At 46.1% G+C, this 19,209-nt stretch overlaps 1 protein-coding gene across 1 annotated transcript; it reads right to left on the bottom strand.

Annotated features, from left to right (window-relative positions):
• Positions 1-2,505: 2,505 nt before the first annotated feature.
• Positions 2,506-19,031, bottom strand: Amun (protein amun). Its single transcript, XM_050176887.3, has 4 exons — positions 18,782-19,031; positions 11,668-11,761; positions 10,204-10,519; positions 2,506-5,524 (listed from the first exon to the last, which is right to left on the bottom strand). The coding sequence occupies exons 1-4, from the start codon at positions 18,937-18,939 to the stop codon at positions 5,037-5,039; spliced, it is 1,056 nt and encodes a 351-aa protein (XP_050032844.1). The 5' UTR covers positions 18,940-19,031; the 3' UTR covers positions 2,506-5,036.
• Positions 19,032-19,209: the final 178 nt, after the last annotated feature.

A 19,209-nucleotide genomic window follows, 5' to 3' on the forward strand; every position in this document is an offset into this window, starting at 1 on the left:
CAGTGGACATAGAAAAATCGCCGGAGCTGCCTTAAGTGTCAATAAATTTTCATTCCGTGAACGCAAGATTTGCTGGTTTCATCTTTTAAAGCGAAGAGCTTGTTTTGGCTCGTTCGCCCGTTTATCAGGTTCGCTGCAGTGGAACAAAGGTGAATTTCGCCGCAGGACAAGCATGCGTTCGTTGACGACTGCCAACGGCCTTCAAGTTGAGATGCACGTGATGCCTAGCGCTATATACTACCGCTAGAGATGGGCCTGGTTAGAACAGTTCTGTTCTCCGCGGCATTGCGAAATGAAAGAAGAAACGATGCGTATATAATATCCTCTCTGCAACAAATACGTATGTCGTTCAACGCACCATTCCTTTAATAAGTCTACTAGCTTTTTTGAAGCGTTCGGCTATATTCGCTTACGTTTTACGACTATTCTCGAAGGTTCCCACGCAATATCGTTTCTCTTGTTACGAGAGCCGGGGGCTTCCGCATGCAGGCTTTTCTCGCTGAAACGCCGGGAGCATGCTAAACTGCTCTAAAAAAAGTTTACACCCTTTGGGGCTTATCCCCAAACGATAATCGTCATCTGCCTTGCTTGTGCTTCCTCTCTTGAAAACTCGGCGCTCGATATTTTCCTGCCGAGAATGCTGTGTCAAGCTGATAACGCGCAAGCAAGAAAGGAAGTGCGGCTAAGACAGATGACGATTATTGTTTGGGGACAAAATACAACCCAAAAGGGTGTAAACGTTTTTAGAGTGTTAATATCCTAATGAAGGGAGTCAATAAGCAGCATGGGAGTCCTTTATTTCATACGTGAGGGCTGACCTCCTTTTGGGACTACCAATGGAAAAAGAAGAGTCGAGGTAGCCGCGACTCCTTTTTGACTCCCTTTTAAGTGCTGCTTTGTTCAGGATCACTATAATGTCATTTCTATTTTAATTTTCTGGTTTGATACCATAAAGAGTGGATGCATGTTCGATTTGGGGCCACGTTAGTCTGGCAAAGAGCGCCAAATGAATTGGCGGTGTCCTGGCGTTTTTCTTTATCTGCCGTTTTTTTTTTTTTGCTTAATTCGACCCGCGGGATAACTCCATAACTTTTTACGATCCCATCAAGTTCGAATTAACGGAAGTCCACTACAACATGCATCTATTGCTACAATACCTTGATTTTGGAATGCCATACCGCTGGACAGAACCAAGGTAATGTTGTTTACTGTCGCTTGAAGATACTTGATTTTTTTCCATTCCGCCTGATTGGGTAATTAGTCTTAATTAATCAACTTCTCAATCATAATTGGTTGAAAAGTGTCAATGAGAAAGTTATGGAGCGACATGAAAAACTCCCGATACAGCTTTCTGTCACTCGATACGTGCTACATAAAATGTTTTTCAGAGCGTGAAATAAACCCGCAAATGCACGCAAAATTGCCGCGCGACTGACCGCTCGAGGCACTTTGAGTGTATTCGCAGGCTTCTTTCACGCTCAGAAAAACACTACGTAGCATGTATTGAGCGAGAAAGCTGTATCGGGAGTTTATGAGTTGGTCTAGTTTTTTTGACGCTTTTCATCTTGCATTTCAGAAGTTAATTAGGACTAATGTAATAAGGTAGAAAGAAAAAAATAATCCGGAGCATCTTCAAGCGATAGCAAACATTACCTTGGTTGTCCATCTACATGGCATTTGCATATTTTTAAACTCTGGCTAAAGTTAGCTGGGACAGCCTGTATATCATCAATGTTGAAAATGTGCGTCAAGGCCTCCCTTAACACAGCTAGCCATGATCAACTTTCATCATGGATCCATGTTGAATTCTTATGGTTGCCAAGAAATGCCAAGTATGGTAGCTCGACATGTGCGAAAAAGCAGATTCTACATAGCACGTTTGGCTAACATAGCGCCAGTTTGTCTGCATTATGTGAGACTTTGTAGTCTCCAAAAGGCAGTTTTTCTCCGATTATTGAAGGGATCCAAAATTCAACATGTTTTTTGAGCAGCAGGTGAGAAGGTAAGCTCCTGATGCGAGAGGGACATCTGATGGTAGGCCATTGTCGTGGTGCATTAATGTCACATGGGAAAGCCGTACAAGGTGGGCTACCAGCGAGGTAGTGAAATCAAGGTCACATAAAGGGGGCAAGCTCGATGGACTACCAGTGTAGCGATGTCAGGGTCACGTTAGTGTGCAGTCAGCACAGGGGAGGGAGGGAGGACCCGCAGTAGGGGCAGACAATCATGGGATAGGGAGGTTCCCTCTCCTGACGCATTTGTCACACTCCAAGTATAGCATAAGGACTTAATGAATATAGATTTGGCATAAGCATTCGCGACAAGAAACCATGCAGGTGCATGCGCATCTGGCACATTGGTGTACATTTTCCTTGGATGGCGAGTAAACCCAGCTGCAAGTTGCTTATTCCCGTTTGGACTACTTGCAATTTGGCCCACTTACGTGGTACACGCTAACTTGAGGACGTCGAGCTGCTTGCAATACAAAGATTGACAAAGGAAGACTGAAGATGCAGAATGCACACTTCCTGCCTGCTTTTCATTTATTGTAAAAAGTGAGCAAAAAAAAAGTAATCACTCCAACCTGAATGTAATTATCAATACACTTGTAAATTGGGAGGGGAGGGAGTTTCAAAAGAACAGTTGGAAGTGTGTAAAAATGTGTGCTAGAGAATACAGTCCTGGGGAGGGAAAGAAATCAAGTGGACAATTCATTCCCTGCCAGCTTGCAAAAAAAGTCCTTTTCAACAACACTAAGGCCCTAAGGCAAGATCACGCTCCCACAATTTTACAGCAATAGGGAAATATCGGGAACTGGTGTGTGGGTTATCCCGGAGTAACAGGAAACTGTTGCGCCCGAACAAGCTGCCCGTGCTGACGCAAGGGACGTGGCAGTCGGGATTACAAGAGAAAGACAAAGACGTTTACGTCATGTGACCAGGCTTCAGTGCCTCACTGCTGCTCTAGGAGAGCCGCAGCCGCAGACGTCAGCAGCCTAGGGACCCGAGTTGACGCATGGCCCATGCTTTTCTATAGTAAGCCAAAGCGTTAAGTAAGAAAGTACTGTGCACTTCTCAGGTGGTGAGCCCTTCCAGCTACCTTGAAGAAAGCAGGAAGAAGCCTAGCTGAGTAAACAGTGCCAAAATAGCCTTAATAGCCTCTGGACCATGTACATAAATCTGGCCAATTTTGTCGCAGGGTCAAAATGGAAATAACTTTACAGCACCTACTGTCAAAAGAGTGCTCGGAAAAAGCCCTATGAGGAAGCGCAACATCAACACTACCAAATCCGACGTGCTGCCAGTTTGCCAAGCAACAAATGCAGACCTCCTATGTGCCACTTTCTCAAGTTACAATGGGAAAATACAACAGGGAAACACAAAAGGGCAATTTTCTTGAATCAAACAGAGCCTAGAAGCAGTTTCACGATATTGACATTATTCATGCTACCATCACACACGCGACTAGGTTTTTAACAGTTTGGTCACATCAGTCTTGTGCGTAGCAACATAAGTGGCTGCAGATACCAGCTTTCCCACTTAGGCAAAACTGCGGAATGCCACAAGCTTTAGGGAACATCGCTTAATTCACAAGCTAGGTTAAGGCACTGCAACCCACCTTCAATTACCCATTTTTTCAATGGGATGCAGCACTCGTTGCACCACTGCGAAAAAAAGACTGCCCGAACAAGTCTGTGGGAAGGGTTTCTTCCCCAAGAGCTACTTATAATTACACAAAGTGGCAACCCATTGCATGAAAGTGAATGCTGGTGTGTGCAGGGTTTGGAAAGACGTCTTTCCAAGACAGCCAACACACATTGTATATACATCTTGTGGCCATGATGGACTACACAAGAACTCACCAACAACAATTGAAGAAAGAAAGTCTCAAGTCAGAGCCAACCGTTTCAAAAAGGGGACTTGTCTTTTGTCAGGTCATACAAGTGTCCTTGTCGAAACGGCTTTTATCTTCCACAAGTGTTGATCAGTTAATTCAAATCTTGATCCATCTTCCCGTGACCACTTGTACTCGTTTGTAAAGAATTTGTTTATATAAAATGTCAGCAGAACCAAGGATGAGGTTTGTGATCATTGTATGGTGATATAAACTGTTTTCATTTTCTTCCTTTACTTATATTGGAAGTCAGCAGGCATACATGCAGTAAATAGAACTACGACTTGTTACGAAGACTTCATTCCGAGAAAGCATTTTTTTGCAGGCGTTACCGCATTTCAAGCCAAGTGACATTCCAAGATATAGTTGAACCTTCCATATCGCAGCATTCTCGTACTGCAATGGTGCCCTTTAAATAAAGCTCTCTGGCAGCAGCATAACATTTCCCTCTAGGAGGCACAGTAAGAAACTACACGTCCCGAAAGTCTGCAGACTATGCACCAGAGGCAGTAACGAGCCAAGAGCATTGCTGGTTTCCCAATTTCATTTTTTTATATTGACCAACTCTTCGAGATGGTAGTGACATACAACAAGGAAAAAAGCCATCTGCACAGTGCTCGACAGTTCTGAACAAGGAAGAGCCTGGGCGGAGGACTAAGGTCCCTAGGGTTGACATCCCGGCGATAAAACAGACGCGGCGCAGCTGTGTGGGGCATCCCGATGCCTGTGGCAAACGTTTCACACGGCGAGGTCAGGACAAGTTCTAAAAGCGGTGATGGAAAGAAAAAAAAAAGGGGAGGAGGGGGCAAAGGTGAATGAAGGGCGAAGGAAAGAATAAATGAAAGTGAGCTTCTTGCCAGAATGAGGGAAAGAAGACTGAAGTAATGAGGTAACTAGACGGTAAATACAGAGTCGGTAGAAGACACCTAATCACAATTACACATAAGTTTAACAAAACGAAAAGGAAAACGGTGAAGAAGTCAGAAGAGTTAGAAAACAAAATGAAGAAAAAGAAAGCACATAAGGAGTGACATGGGGAAAGGGAAGTGTGGGAGGTGAGAAATAAACAAGTCCTCTTTCTCTCTTCATCGAAAGATGGTGTCGGCGAGGAGGTGGGTGGGACGGGGCACGATGGCGAAGTCTCACGCTCGCGCCTTTTTCTTGTCGCTCTCAGCAGACTCCTCCTCCTCTTCTTCAAGGTCCCGCTTAGCGCCTTTCCCTGTCACATCTGGCACGACTGCGTCATCTGTGGCGATGATGGCCGATGAGGAACTGTCATCTTCTGCCGATTCGCCAGCTCGCTCCGTTGTCACCGTCCCGTTGTTCTCCGCTGGCCCGTCCTGGCTACAGCTTTCATCATTCGTGACCTGACCCAGGTCTGCGCTGGACCGCGAATCTGACGGCGATGACAAGGGCGCGTCCTCAGCTGCGCCATTGGAGGCAACGTTGTGGTGGTCATCTGCTGCGTCGCTCGAGGTGGTGGTGGCCGAGGGTCCATTGCCGTTGGCGGATGGCAGGGGCTCTTTGTACTTGGAAAGGTCATCTAGAAGTGATGGCTTCAGCTCCCGTGCCACATAGTGTGCCCAGAGAACCAGCTCTACCTTGTGCGGTGTCCACGTGCTGTTAGGATCTGCAGAAGAGAGCAAGGCAAAAGCAGGGTTTGAGTGACAAAGCAATCCTCGACCCTGAAAAGCGTGGCTTTTTGTGGAGCGTAGGAACATGGAGACAATTTTACAGCACGAAACAATGAAGGACAAGTTGGACAAGAAAGCACGCATTAGTAGTGTCAGCACTCGTATGCTTTACCTTCTTTGCCCAGTTTGCCCTTCGTATTTTTGTAATGCAAGATGTTCACCACAACCAACAAGGCGAACAAGCACACCTGTAGGGGTGTTGAATACATAAGACAAGTATGGAGTCTCCAGCTTTTTTTGCACCTTCTCAATTGTTGAGCCTGTGGCACTGCCACTCATCACATAGGACCAATATATAACAGCAACCAAAGTTTCAGATGCCATAAGGTGGGTCCCAGACATGGTGGCCACAAAGTTGCCACCATTCAGCATGATGTATGCCTGCTGCCAAAGCAAATGCAGATTTAAAATTTTCAGTGTGCCCAGCGCTTGACATGCTGTTTAGGTATGAGGGCAAGTTAGAAAAATATTTGCCCCTATTTTTTTTTATTGAAACCGAAACTGGCTGGAAAAGAGTGCCTGTGGCATCGATTAGCCAAAATAAGGTACACACAGGTAATTACAGATATACATAATATTGTATGCACCTTACACCATTTTTCCACAGTCCCCACACCGATCCAAAAATTTGTCCCATCGCAGCACCAAATTCGATATGCCCCCGTGGTAGAATTCGTCCGGCTGACTGCTGTCTTGGCTTCATCGTTGCACGTGAATTGCTGTCCTGCCAGGAACTTGCTTCAGTAGACTGAAAACACCTTTTCCCACATGTGGGCTGTGAATATTGATGGGCGTTCGTCCCCTGCTCCATAAAAAACGAATCGCACTTTGTTGCTTGTATGATGTGGAACTACTGGCAGATAAGGCTGGGCTGGCCCAAGAAATGCCCACCATTGGGAATAGTATTTACACTGCATTTGCAGCCATAATTTGGCTAAAAAAAGGGGCAAGGACTTTCTGATTCGCCTTCATATAAATAAACCTCACAGCCTGCCTTTTACATCTATTTTTTACCGCAAGTGGCAAATTTCGTTTTGGAGCTACAAAGGTAGGTTGGGTAGCTTTTCTTTATAGCAGTCCACATACAGTCGCCGACCGAGAAATACAGGTGTACTTGGTTGCACGTAAGCGGAAGTGCGTGTGGCAACGAATATACTTATTCCTTGCACAGGGGCCTTAAAATGTAAATGAAATTGTATTTTTTTTATACATTCACTTTTTCGGACATCCGATAGTTCGGACTTATTTACATTCCCTGTGGAGTCAGAATTATTGGTCGTCAACTGTATAGTGATGATAGGTTATAACGACTGGATTTTTCGTTTTTCTTGACAGCGTTATAGGTGGACTGCACTGTACTGTGAATGCCTACTAAGCTCATGTGCACACTTACTAGATGGAACAGCATAAGCTCGCAGTGTGGATATAAAGCCAATACAGCTTGAAACTACTTTTGCACAACCCACAGCCTGACCTGACAGTATCATGTGTGTGGTAGTTTCACTTTATCACGACACACATCAGGCTGCATCAGGACGGAGAGTGCAAAACGCATCCAAGGCCTCCACCATCACGAAAGCTTCAGTAGATATTTTACTGAAGCACAACATTAATCAAAAGTGAAACGAGAAAGAATTTTTTTTCTCAGGCTATACGATCATTCTGACAATTTTGCGAACCTCTAGCTCTAGCTCCTTCATTCTCAACATCCGAACATATGACATCATGGACAGTGTAAATGTTGTAGGGATGCTCACCTCTCACGCGTCCCCCAGTATCGTTTTCCCCGCATGCGCCTCCTGTAATCCAACTTCTCTGCGTAGCTAACACTGGCAGCAATCAGTGTGGTTGCAGCATATTACGAGATGGTGCAAGTGTTGCGCTGCTAACACTACCTCCTAATGGAGGGTTACTGGGGTGTGAAAGGGAGTGGGCTCTCCCTCTTTAGCTTGGGAGCTGCACGGACATTTCACGCGCTCGCACACCATTCGTGGAACCATTGTGTGAAAGGCTTAGGAGCAGACTTCGGAATGGATGAACACAATTGTTCGAACATGCCACCACTCGCGTGACTGTACATGCGAATGATTAGGCGTTGGCATACAGCATAGGGGTGAACATAGTCACTTGCTATCTGGTTGCGGTGAGTCCGACGCCCTCGATTTGTTGCGTGCCCATCGGCATGTTTTATGGGTAATAATTTGGCCAGCAGACATTAGTGTATGAAAGGTGCAATAAATTCCCTTTTGATTGTTTGCACTACTGTGTTGTCGTTCCTTTGTCCCTAGAGAAAGTTTGAGACCCCACAACGTACTTCACATATTCAGCAATATGATTACTGCTCAATGCTTTTCCAGTGACTAAAAGTGCTAATTTAACTCCCTAGTGGATAAATGTTGCTTCTGCAGCAGCAGGAACTACTCTCCCCATTGTATTTGCTTTGTACTACACACTGCAGGCTGCTTGCATTATCTGCTAATGGGCTCTTTAATGCTATTAAAGAACAATGCATTTACCAGCACAGTGGATTACACAGGACCACTTAACAGTACATACCATTAATGGACACTAGTCAGACTTAGCTTAACACTGTTGCAGCCCGGCTTCTATAACTGGAACACTCTCAATATCGTATTTGCACGAATATAACATGCACCATTCTTTTTTTAAAGAAAACAGAAGATCTGAAAGTTGTCTGCACATTACAATTAGGTAACAAACCAAAACTGTGTTCATGGTGTTGACAACAGCCTATCGTTAAAGCTCTCATATGCAGCGTCTTCGCCATCATGAGATGGCGGCAGAGATTGTTTTCTTGAAGGTAGCTATGGGTTTATTTTGTACTTGACTACGATCACATTGGAGATACTATCCCTTTCATAAGATTTTGCACGACTCTGCAACAGATGCGTCGCTGTATACGACCACCAGCGTTTCTGGCACTGTGCTAAGCTCACTATCTACGCAGAGTGCCACACACTCCAGGCTGCACATTTGGACTAATCTGAGGCCGAGTCATGTCGAATCTCGTCATAGTGATAGCAGCATCTCTAAATGTGATCGCTCAAGAATAGTGCCACTGTGTGCTTGGAATCTGTGGCTAATGAAGCGCAAATGGCGGTGACAACAAACTGCCTTTAGTATGAAAGTTCACAAAAAACAGTTCCCCTTTGAAAATTCTGTCTCGTTTTTCCGATTGTGAACGTGGGGACAAACTACTGTCTATGCTCAGTACAATGGACTTTCGGATATAACGGAGCATAGTTAGTTTGCTCTACCTATTTCGTTAATGCAACGAAGTTCACTTTTAACGGACCGCGCTACAACAGACTATTAGCTACAGCGGACAAAATTATCGGCAATTTTTATCAAAATTGGGCATATAAAACGGACTTTGGCCGTGTCGACACAGGCTGACAACCGACTTGAGAGAAGCAGCTGACGATCAGGGCTCAATATCGTGCGCGCAAGAGGAAGGCAGGGCGGAAGCCACTGTGACCAAAGTTTTGGAAATGAAGCGTTTCGGATATTACAGAGTTAGGACAAAACAGACATGTTTTGTCGGATTATCAGGGTCCGTTGTAATGAGTCGGCTGTATATTTTTCTTCTGTAAGTTGGGCGCATGTTACATTCAGGTGCACATTAGATTTGGGGGTGTTAAACCATGTAAATACGGTACCATCCGCACATCAATGCATCATCCATGCATTTCACAGCTTCAAGAGGTTGCCAGTGTAATGCAGGGCTCCTGCATTGCATTGGCAGCATCGGGCACCGTCTTTGGTTATTACCAGTCAAATTGACCCAGCTTTTAATTTGGCTGTGCTTGAATGTGCTGAAAGGCCTCAATGCACGTTACAAATGCTTCTTTCAATCTTAACAGTGTCAAGTTAAAACTTAATTTGCAAGCCCCACCAGGGTAGAATTCAACAATCAGCTGCCTGGTTGCAAAAGTTACATCAGCCTAGTTACGTCAACTGCAGAATAAAGGCGTCTTAGCTATCTTCAGTTACGCTCGTCTTGCGTCATCTGACGCCATCCTATCCCCCAAAATTTCCTCATCACTTCACCTAATCATCTGCCATCCTCGACCGAGTTCCCTCTACTTGGCAACCATTCCGTTACTTTAATAGACAACTCGTTACCTGGCTCCATCCATTACATAACTTCCCAGTTCCAATCCTGCTTATTCTTCAGCTGGTACACCAGCTACGCACCTTCGCTCTCCAATCCACGCTGCAGTCTTTGTCTCTCTTCACATAGTGTTGCAAGTATCGCTTTTATTCCATCACAACAACCGTTATCACTGTCAGCCTAATTTATGTCTACTGCAGTGTGAAGGCCTCTGCCGATGATCACCAATTACACGCTTGTCCAAGTGTGGTACATTTTTTCCGCTGCTCATTCTTGTAGCTCAGTGGTACAGTTACCTTTAACATGCTCAACCAACTAGACCTCCAATTACCCATCTTGCACCAGCAGAGACCATCCTATATTACCTGCAAAATTTCCCAATTTCATCACATCTGCCTACTTCTCCGGCGTCTTGTACTGTGCTTCCCTTCCCTTGGCAACCATCTCATTGCATTGCAACAGCAGATGCACACAACTGACCTTTCTCTGCTAGCTGCTCGGTGCAGGTCTTGATGCGCTCGGCATAGTTGAGGTACTCAGCCAGGGTGTAGTCAGTGGCCTCGACACCTGGTGTGCTCAGCATGCTCTCGTCAGCCATGTAGGGCGCCTGCTCAGGGAAGGCTGCAGCGAGGATGGCCGATGCCGTGGCTGGCCCGATGCCCTTCAGGTTGGTCAGTGCTGTGATGGCGCCCGACAGGTTGGGCAACTTGCGGAATGCTTTCTTGCTCGTAGACTTCACTGCCAGCTCTGTGTTGATGCGCACCAGGTCCAGCAGTTGTGGCCGGTACTTGCCCCGCTATAACAGAGCAAAGATGGCAGTTTGTGAGCCATCAAGAGCAGAGCAAGCACCTGCAGCGACTGAAATTTTCGCATCACAAGGCTGCAACATGATGTGTGTTGTAATGTATTAGAACCACAGTCATTGTGATGTGCATATGTCAACAATCTTGCTTAGTGCCCTCGAGTACTGGGCTGCAGTGCAAATAGAAGTACTAATACCAAGGCAACTGTAGGTTCAGGATACTGTTCACAAAGTTGTGAAGCGTACTTGGTCAGGGTGACCACCACTGCACACAAACATCTTTCGTCACAAACGTCTTTACAACTCAAGAATATCACCTTCACCTTGCAGTGCTTGGGTGCTCTAGGCAAGAGTAGATGTCTGTACAGCATAGGCTAGAGAGATAACACCCCTTTGGAATTTAAATGGAAGTTCCTTCACACTACTTTACTGGAGAAAAAGCGACCAGCATTACCTGTCAAGCAATCCTCTGTCAAAGAAAGTTCTAATGGCAAGGCCTTTAATGTTACCTGAGCTGTATTAAGTGGTTGAAAGCACTCAAACTCATGACTGTGATGTTAACGTGAAAATTGTTATATCAGCAAGTTATCATGGCTTACCTTACTGTACCCAACAAATGTGATCCTTATGACAAGAAGATATTTATAAAGGGGTTTGACAGCACTGGTTCTGCGTTCAGATTAAGTTTGGCCGACACTGTTACATACTCAGTGATTCGGGAAGCTGGTGTGCATGAGACCTACAAACCCTAAAGTGAGAAAAAATTACTACAGCCAAGGACAAAAATTACCAATGTTTGGTGCAAAATATTCAGACTGCTTTGTGGGGACTGTACACAAGCACTTTGGTCTATAGTTGCTGATAGATGAAACGACATGCTCCACAGACAAATGGACATGTTCGTTAAGTTCATGAAACATTTACTTAACGGCAGTTGAAATGTTATTTGCCATTATATGTTACTCCAAAGGAGCAGGTGGTGGTGCTGTGGATAAGATCCAATAATTGAGCAGGTTTGAGATATCTTTCTCGGGAAAAAAAAAAGGTCAGCAACTGCATTTGCATTATTTTGCAAACAAGCACTAAAAAAATCGAGCATGTTACAATGAATTTGTAAAAATCTGCAGGCATGCCAAACTCACCATTAGTTTCCATTTCATTATTTTAACAAGCTCTTCGTGAACGAGATGCTTGTCTTTGCGTGCCTGTATGGTTTTAGGAAGCTGCTCCTGGTACCTGCACAACAGCAGAGGAACGAGAAAAGTTAAACATGATGCTTCCATTAGCCAGAATGACTATGCAAATCAAATCACAAGGTTCAACATCCCAAAGTGATGCATAGACTGTGGAGCTATTTCAGTTGGTGATGAGTTTTGATCACTTGGGGTTGCTTGACACGCACATAAATTTATACACACAAGCCCTTTGGCATTCCGTGCCTACTGGAATGCACTCCACTCCTCCCAGGAGCCTAAAGATACACGTTAGAGAGACTAAATATGCTTAATTTGGCAAAATATTTTTTTCTAGGCAAGAAATAGGTTGACTTCAAAAAATGCATTGCCACAAGGTACATTAATCCCGTAAAGTTGATGTAGTCCGTACAAGAGCAATGGAATCCCTTCTGGTAAGGTAAAAACCATGTTAAGCGCAAAACTTATTGACTAAGCCAAAATGAAGGTTTGACACGAGTTCTTCAAACAGAGCCCTTGTTCGGAGGACGATGGGGGCATTAAACGGTGCTTACGCAGGGTTTGTGCAGTACATTCGACTCAAAAGTAAGGGACAATTAAGAGATTTCAAAGATGCCAAAAGACAAAATTCAAGGAGGGGAAAACAAGCGTTATCCATACACATGCACTGAAAAGTAGTGAAACTTATGACTTATTAGCTGCAATTTTTTGCAGCTAAGCAGGTGCCCAGTTGGACACATGCTTCAAGCTCTTCAGGTCACTTTTCTAAGCTGACTTTCCCATAGTCACGATGTCAATCGTCTTTTGGTCTGATGGCTAGTAGCAGCTGACTTCAGCTAAACTTGACATACTCTTGCTAAAGCCAAATTGCTTGAATTTACTTTCAACCAGGCACTTCTACGTACTGCCTAAGGCTGAAAAGTGGACCCAGGATAGGTGCAGCATAAACAATCTGACTAAACAACAACATGGTGGCACGGCTTGGTTCCTTTATCTGGCTTTGCCGATCTCCGCGATGGTGATTAAAACAAGCTGTAGAAAAAGCTGGCTGTAGAAATATGCCACAATGCAATTGTTAAGCAACATTCAAAATAAATATAAAAGATTGTTTACCGAGAGACAGTGTGCATGGCATAGCCCCCGTGTGGAGTTGTTATGAATGTTCGAAAGCCCCCCCTCCCCCCAACCACAGTTTTCAAGAATTTTAAGGAGCTTTAAGGGCCTCTGAATCTGTTTTCCTTTTTTTTAATTGAAGGGTTGTCATCACTTCATCACATGCGTAAACGTATATCTACTGATATTGGTTCTGTGAACTAAACATGAGAAATTTCAATTTTCACTTAGTTAATAACCCAATTTTATGCACAACCCAGCATGTAGTGTAGAGTACTTGCACAGACAGGAGGCAATCAAAACATTTAAGCCAAAGGTAAATTTTTTTGCATTCTGCTTTCAAACATTGAGTCTTGCACACAGCTGCACACTTCTTTTGATGCAAGTGAATGGGCTATGAACCCTGAAGTGCACAATGAACCAATGAAAGCACGAGCGGCCGTGTAAATCAAGAAGTGGTATAAATGCCACTTCCGTATTTACGCTACACACTGCTCTTAGCAAGGCACAGTGACGCAGCTGTGCGATACGACAAAAGGTGAGGAGCAAACTGTAAGCCACTTACTACTTCTAACAAAGTTACACACAGAATGCTTCAAAACATGGCAGAAAAAAAAAAGGAATATGCCCACAAGCTTTTCTGTTTAACAATAATCACTGCTGCAACAGCTGCTTGCAATAAGCGTTGCGAAATGACTGAAAGGTCAGGTGCTGTGTTTCCCTCTTCACACTGCTTGCCCGAAGTTCCCGCACGTCAGCCGTTCTCAACAAAAGGCAAAGAAAAGTTGCGAAAGTACTCGCAGCATATAAATACGGTGCGAGCCCTTGTTACACACACATGCTGTGCACGCAAATTTCCATTCAATTCGTTTACACAATCGCACAATGTACTCGGCAAGTTGTGCACAAGTTCCCCAGAATATTTAAGCCACTGTTAAGCGTGAGAATGCCGAAGCAGGGCTCGAAGCTTTCAATCACTTTAAGACAACTTGACGCACCTCATTTTTCGTTTGTTTGTTTATGCACTGCGCATGTATGCAGTGCGGCACAACTGCCAGCAACAAATGCAGCCACCAGACTAAAAATGAAGCATTTTGTACTTGCACTGAAATCTTGCTACCAGATGGTTTTCAGGTTATTACGAATGAGAGCCATTATTTAAGATATCACTACCTGTGCCAAGTAAATTACAAAAATTTCAGCTAATTTAACAACACAGCTGAAACAGGTGCAATTTATACAGTGTAAATTAAATATGAAATGAATTCTAAATGTGATGTACTTAACTGCTTTAAGTAACATTAGATTAGCATAGATGCCCCACTAAATTTACTATAAGGAACTATGGTGCTGTAATAGCTAAGCTTGCAAAGGAATGATTGTTAGTACACATGTGGAATCATTGTGCTTGTGGCTTAACTTTTTTAAACTGTATTTGCCTTTACTGGCCCAAATTGCGAAAAGACACTTTTCTAAACTTGGAAGGCAATCAGACTGCATACATGCATAATCACTACGAACTGTTGCATTTAACGCAATATTTTGCGGAAAATGTTCGGTTCGCAAAGTCACAATACGTTTGAAGCAAGGACAAACAATAGGCAAATCAATGCAGAGGTGTGGTAATTGAAAGTAATTAAGATATTGGAGGCGATGGCCAAATTGCATTCCCATACCCTCTAGCAGCGTTTCCACAGTGTCCCATGCTTGAGGCCACTAGAGCTCACTGGGATTGAACTCCTACAATTGCCGCCATACGTGGATGCATAGTATAACTTCTTGATTCCCCTTGAGGCTGCTAGAGGTCATTTGGGGATGCAGTTCAATCACAGATGCAACGTTCCAGTTACTTTTGTCTGCACCTGTACTGTCAATCATTCCCATACTAGCAGAACAGCTGTGCTTGCAGCTCCCATAGACAATAGCGCCACATTTCCCTCTGGCGATTTTTGCAGGAAACTGTCATGGATATTTGCGCACAACTTCCCCAAACTTGCCTCTTTTCCAGTCATTAGAGCTGTTGTTTGTGCAAATTCTTCCCTGCATTGATCACGTCCTAGGTCAAGGGAATCTCCTTGACCTAGGACCTTTCTGAATGCGACAATATGGAGCAGAGTCTGCCGATGCTAAATCAAAACCTGGCTTGCTCTTGCATCAGTAATCTATTTTCACTAAACCCCCCACTAAATCCGCCTTTCTGTGTGATTGGCTCAGAAGAGTATTCACAAATGCACACCCTGCCCCATCAGCCAACATTAGTTAAAATATCTGCTAGAAGTTGTCCAGTCTTTTCCCCAGGGCAGCATCCGCACTTTAAGCCACTTATCCATCAGGGAGAACACTTTACAAGGTGGAATGGCCACAGGCATTTGTTCGGCCAAGGTCCTCAGACACCACCGAACTTTTATCTTGCAAAAAAGAGAAAAGGCGATTCAACAGTTGACATAAAAAAAAAGGACAAGGCCTTCCGGGTCATTTCGTGCTCAATGTTTTTCCACTTTGTTTATTTGGGAGGGAACAGAGAATACCCCAGAATACGCTTTCTTCTTTCTATGTCAACCACTGCTGAGTCATGTTATCTTCACTGTCACCTTACCCTGCTTCACAGGATCATCTTACGTGCTTAATGGCCCTTTTGCTTAACCATTGCTTTACTGCCTTTTTTTTAGACTTCACTATCTCGGATATCGGCCAGCATTTTTTGCTGAGTAGACACACATTCTGTTCCAACTTTATACAAGTGCATTGGGATTAATTTTGGCTTTCTTGCACTAATTATTATTGCTCTGCACATAGTTCTTCGCTAATATGGTGCATCTTGATTATACTAAGCTTCATTTTGATGCCGTTCTCGTTGTTCTATGTGTGCCAGAAGGCTTCAAATTTTATAATTTGACGAGACGAAAGTGGTTAAGCGCTAGATCCTATGAACCACAAATCGATCTAAACACGCCGACGAAAACATGGGTGGAGATTCCACAGGTCTTTTGAGTACAGAGTTATCTAGCGGAAGTCTAGACAGCACATACAGAGTAGCAGATATGTTTGAACTTGTCGCACTAAACCCGAATTTCTTTCTCAGACAGACGAACAAAGCGACAGCCTGCTGTGTTCGTTTGTTTTGCCTAACCAGGTCCAGCAAGCATAACGGATGCGGATTTGTAACCAGATATACAGCAGTGCAAGAACATGGAACACAAGCTGCGGTTTCGTTTTCAAAATCGCTACCGCTAGACATAGAACCCTCTCGAACACCTTTTGTAGCAGCACGTAGCAGAAATTGTAGCCCTTTGTAGCAGTTTTTGGGCAATACAGCAGTCCCACCACTGCACTTAAAACTTAAACTGTCACAGGCTGCAAGATGGACAAGCAAGCTAGTTGGCTGACATCTATCTGCCTGTGGAACTTCTTTATAAAGTGCACAGAAAACACGAGTCTTTTCTCTGTATTTCGTCTTCTTGCTGTGCGGTAAAAAGTTACAGAAATGAAGGTCAGAGGCTTTATTTACATGGAAAGCTTTAAAAGATAGCTCAACCTTTCGCCAGATGCTTCTCCTGTCAGGACCCTTACATCTAAAACTGGCTAATATTTTTCTGAATCCAGAAGAATCTCCTGCAATGCCTGCTGCTGCGGCAGTTCATTGCCCACCACAAGTCGAATTTACAATTTTGAACTGCCTTCCCAACCAATTGAAAAGCAATACTAAATGTGGTGAATCTGGGGTCCTTCTTGATAAAAAGAAAGCACATTTTTCTCCCGGACTCGATTTCGTAACGATCCGTTCGTTAGCGCTCGGCAAACGATCGCATCGATTTTTCCCCCCCTAGGATTCGCAGACAGCGCGTGACAGTACGGTGTAACTGCAGGAAAAATAAAAGCTAAATGGCAAATCGAGACATTTTTAGGCTTAGAGCGGCGTCGACGTATTTGATTTTTTGGCCGCAGGGACACCGCGGGCGCGGAAAAGAAAATTCGCCGGACGGCGAGCGATTTTTTTTCGCCCGTGCGACGAAAAGAAAACGAAAATCGCCAGGCAGCGCGCCGGGCGACGAGTGGACAGGACTGAACTAGATTAAGAGGCATGACAGAAAAGAAAGGTAAGCAAGTGACGTAAAAAAGTGAGAGAGAGAGAGGGAGCCACTGAGCGGAGAGGACTCGCTTGAACCGCCAGCGAATCGCTTTTTATCCGCCGACCCAGCAGCACAGCGCGCCGGTCCGCTCAAAGCGAACGACGGCCGCGCCGGTAAAAATGAGAAAGAGGGGGGTGGAAAGAAACAGCGTCCCCCCCATCGAACCTCTCACCGCGGCAGCAGCCCCGGAGCGAAATCTTCCCCCTCCCCCTTTGCCGGCGAGCGCCTCGCTTCAGCTGCGCCGGATGTTGAAAAAGAAAAAAATTTCCACAACAACAACAAAAATGTTGAAGCAGCAGCAGCAGCATCGAGCGGGGGAAAAAACCTCCGGGCAAAGCCGGCTCTGCCCGTGCCAGCCTCGGCTTTCAGAGGACAGGCGGCGCTCGGCGCGCTCTCTGGAGTAGTGAGTGCGGGCGCGCTGTTTTGCACGTTCTTCAGCAGCACCACCGAGCCGCCGTCGCTGCTGCTGCGACTTTGTTGCTTCGGTTTTCTTCCTTGTCACAAGCCCGGTCCCCCTCGCTCTCCTCGTTACCCTCGCCCTCTCCGCCACGGTCACCGCACGCGGCCCGCCTGCAGACAGACTGCATGCACCCTCGCCTATTCCCCCCTCCCGCTGGCAGGCGCGCTATCATCCACACGCACACACCAGCCGGGTCGAGCTGCATGAAACACCGGCCGCGCGAACTGTCAGCGAGCGGCCGTGCCGCGAACGTTCCGAGCCAGCAGAGACGGCAGGGGAGCGAGAGGAAAAGAGGAGGAGAGACGCTGCTGGCTTTTTCGTGACGCACGCAGCGTCGATTTTTTTCTTTCTTCCTTTGCCGACTGCCCCTTCTTTTTCGCGTTCCCGGCGCGGGGAAAGCTCTCCCTTCGCCGGTTCGTATTCATTTCTTTTTCCCCAGCCTCGATCTCTTTCTTTCCCTGCGGCGGCGGCGGCCGCGTGAACCCAGCGTTCCTGCTGCTGCTGCTGGCTAGGCCTAGCGCAGTCCCAGCGCGAATCGATGTGCCGTGCAGCAGGCACGCAGGGTGGCATGCCCGTGCCCGTTTCCTCTTTCCCTCGCCTCACACGCCACCCACGTATTTCCTTCTCACTCTGGACGCGGCTCGACGCCAGCGAAGCAGGCAAACAAGAAAAGGAAAAGCACAGAATACAATGCCGGGAGCAAATAAAGCAAGAAACGCGTGCGGGATTGCGTCCCAAAACAAAAGCGGGTTGATTCGGAAGCGATTGGTGGAAAGGAAGTGTCGACGACGACAACGTCGAAGATGGGGAAGGGGGAAAGAACGAAGAAAGGAGGGGGGGGGCGAACAGGGCAATCCGTCCGCCGCCGCCGCACACTTGAACAAAACAAAACGCGCACAGCGGCCGCTAAGAAAAAAATAAAATAAAAACGAAGCGCCGCGCGTTGGGCAAGAGGCTGTTCGCCGCACGCGACGAACGGGCCAGCAGTAGAGACGGTTTCGCGCGAGCAGTGGGTTCGGAACGGCGTCCGCTCGCCCCGCTGTCAAAAGCCGCGGCGGGCAGACCGTGCGTGCGAGATCGCGGGCGCCGTTTCGTTCGCTCGCTCGCTTCGGTGGAAGAGGCAAGCCACGGCTCGACGCTGGCATCGGACACGGCAACGCGCACACGTATACTGTTCGAGCAGGGAATTAAAACATCGCTGGACACCGTGCGCCGGCTTGTAAACGCGCGACACGCGTTCGCCTTTTGCCAACAAAGAAGAGCTTCTTTGGCCCGGACGGCCTTGGTGCTGGCTTTTTTCTGCACCATCGCGACAACAAGGGGAGGGAGGAAAGCGAATAAAAAGTTTTTTTCCACTTGCCAGGCGTCGAGCTTGATGAGTTCCTCGGGGCCTCCCTTCTTGGTGCGCAGCGCGGCCTTCTGCTTGAGGACTTCTTTGTACAGGGACAGGACATAACTCCATTGACTCGGCGTCGCCTTGGTGAAGAAAGTTAAAGTCGTGTCGCTCGGTTCGGCCATGGTGTGTAGCTTGAACACGTACACTTCTCTGTGACTTGGCTGCGGCCTTTCCGGGAACAATGAGGCAGTCGGCGCGCCTCGGTTTTCGTGGCCCAACAACAGATGGCGCCACCATACTTTCTGTCGCGTTCCATTGGCCAGCTTGGTGCATGGCGTCAGTTCTCCAGAGGGCGCAAACACACGCAGCCTGGTTTCTCATATCCGTGACGTAGATCTACGTCAGCACTCGCCGCAAACGTCTCACGTGGCGTAGACAAACGGAACATTTGC

The sequence above is a fragment of the Dermacentor andersoni genome, chromosome 8 (assembly GCF_023375885.2).
Source record: "Dermacentor andersoni chromosome 8, qqDerAnde1_hic_scaffold, whole genome shotgun sequence".
Classification (NCBI taxonomy): domain Eukaryota; kingdom Metazoa; phylum Arthropoda; class Arachnida; order Ixodida; family Ixodidae; genus Dermacentor; species Dermacentor andersoni.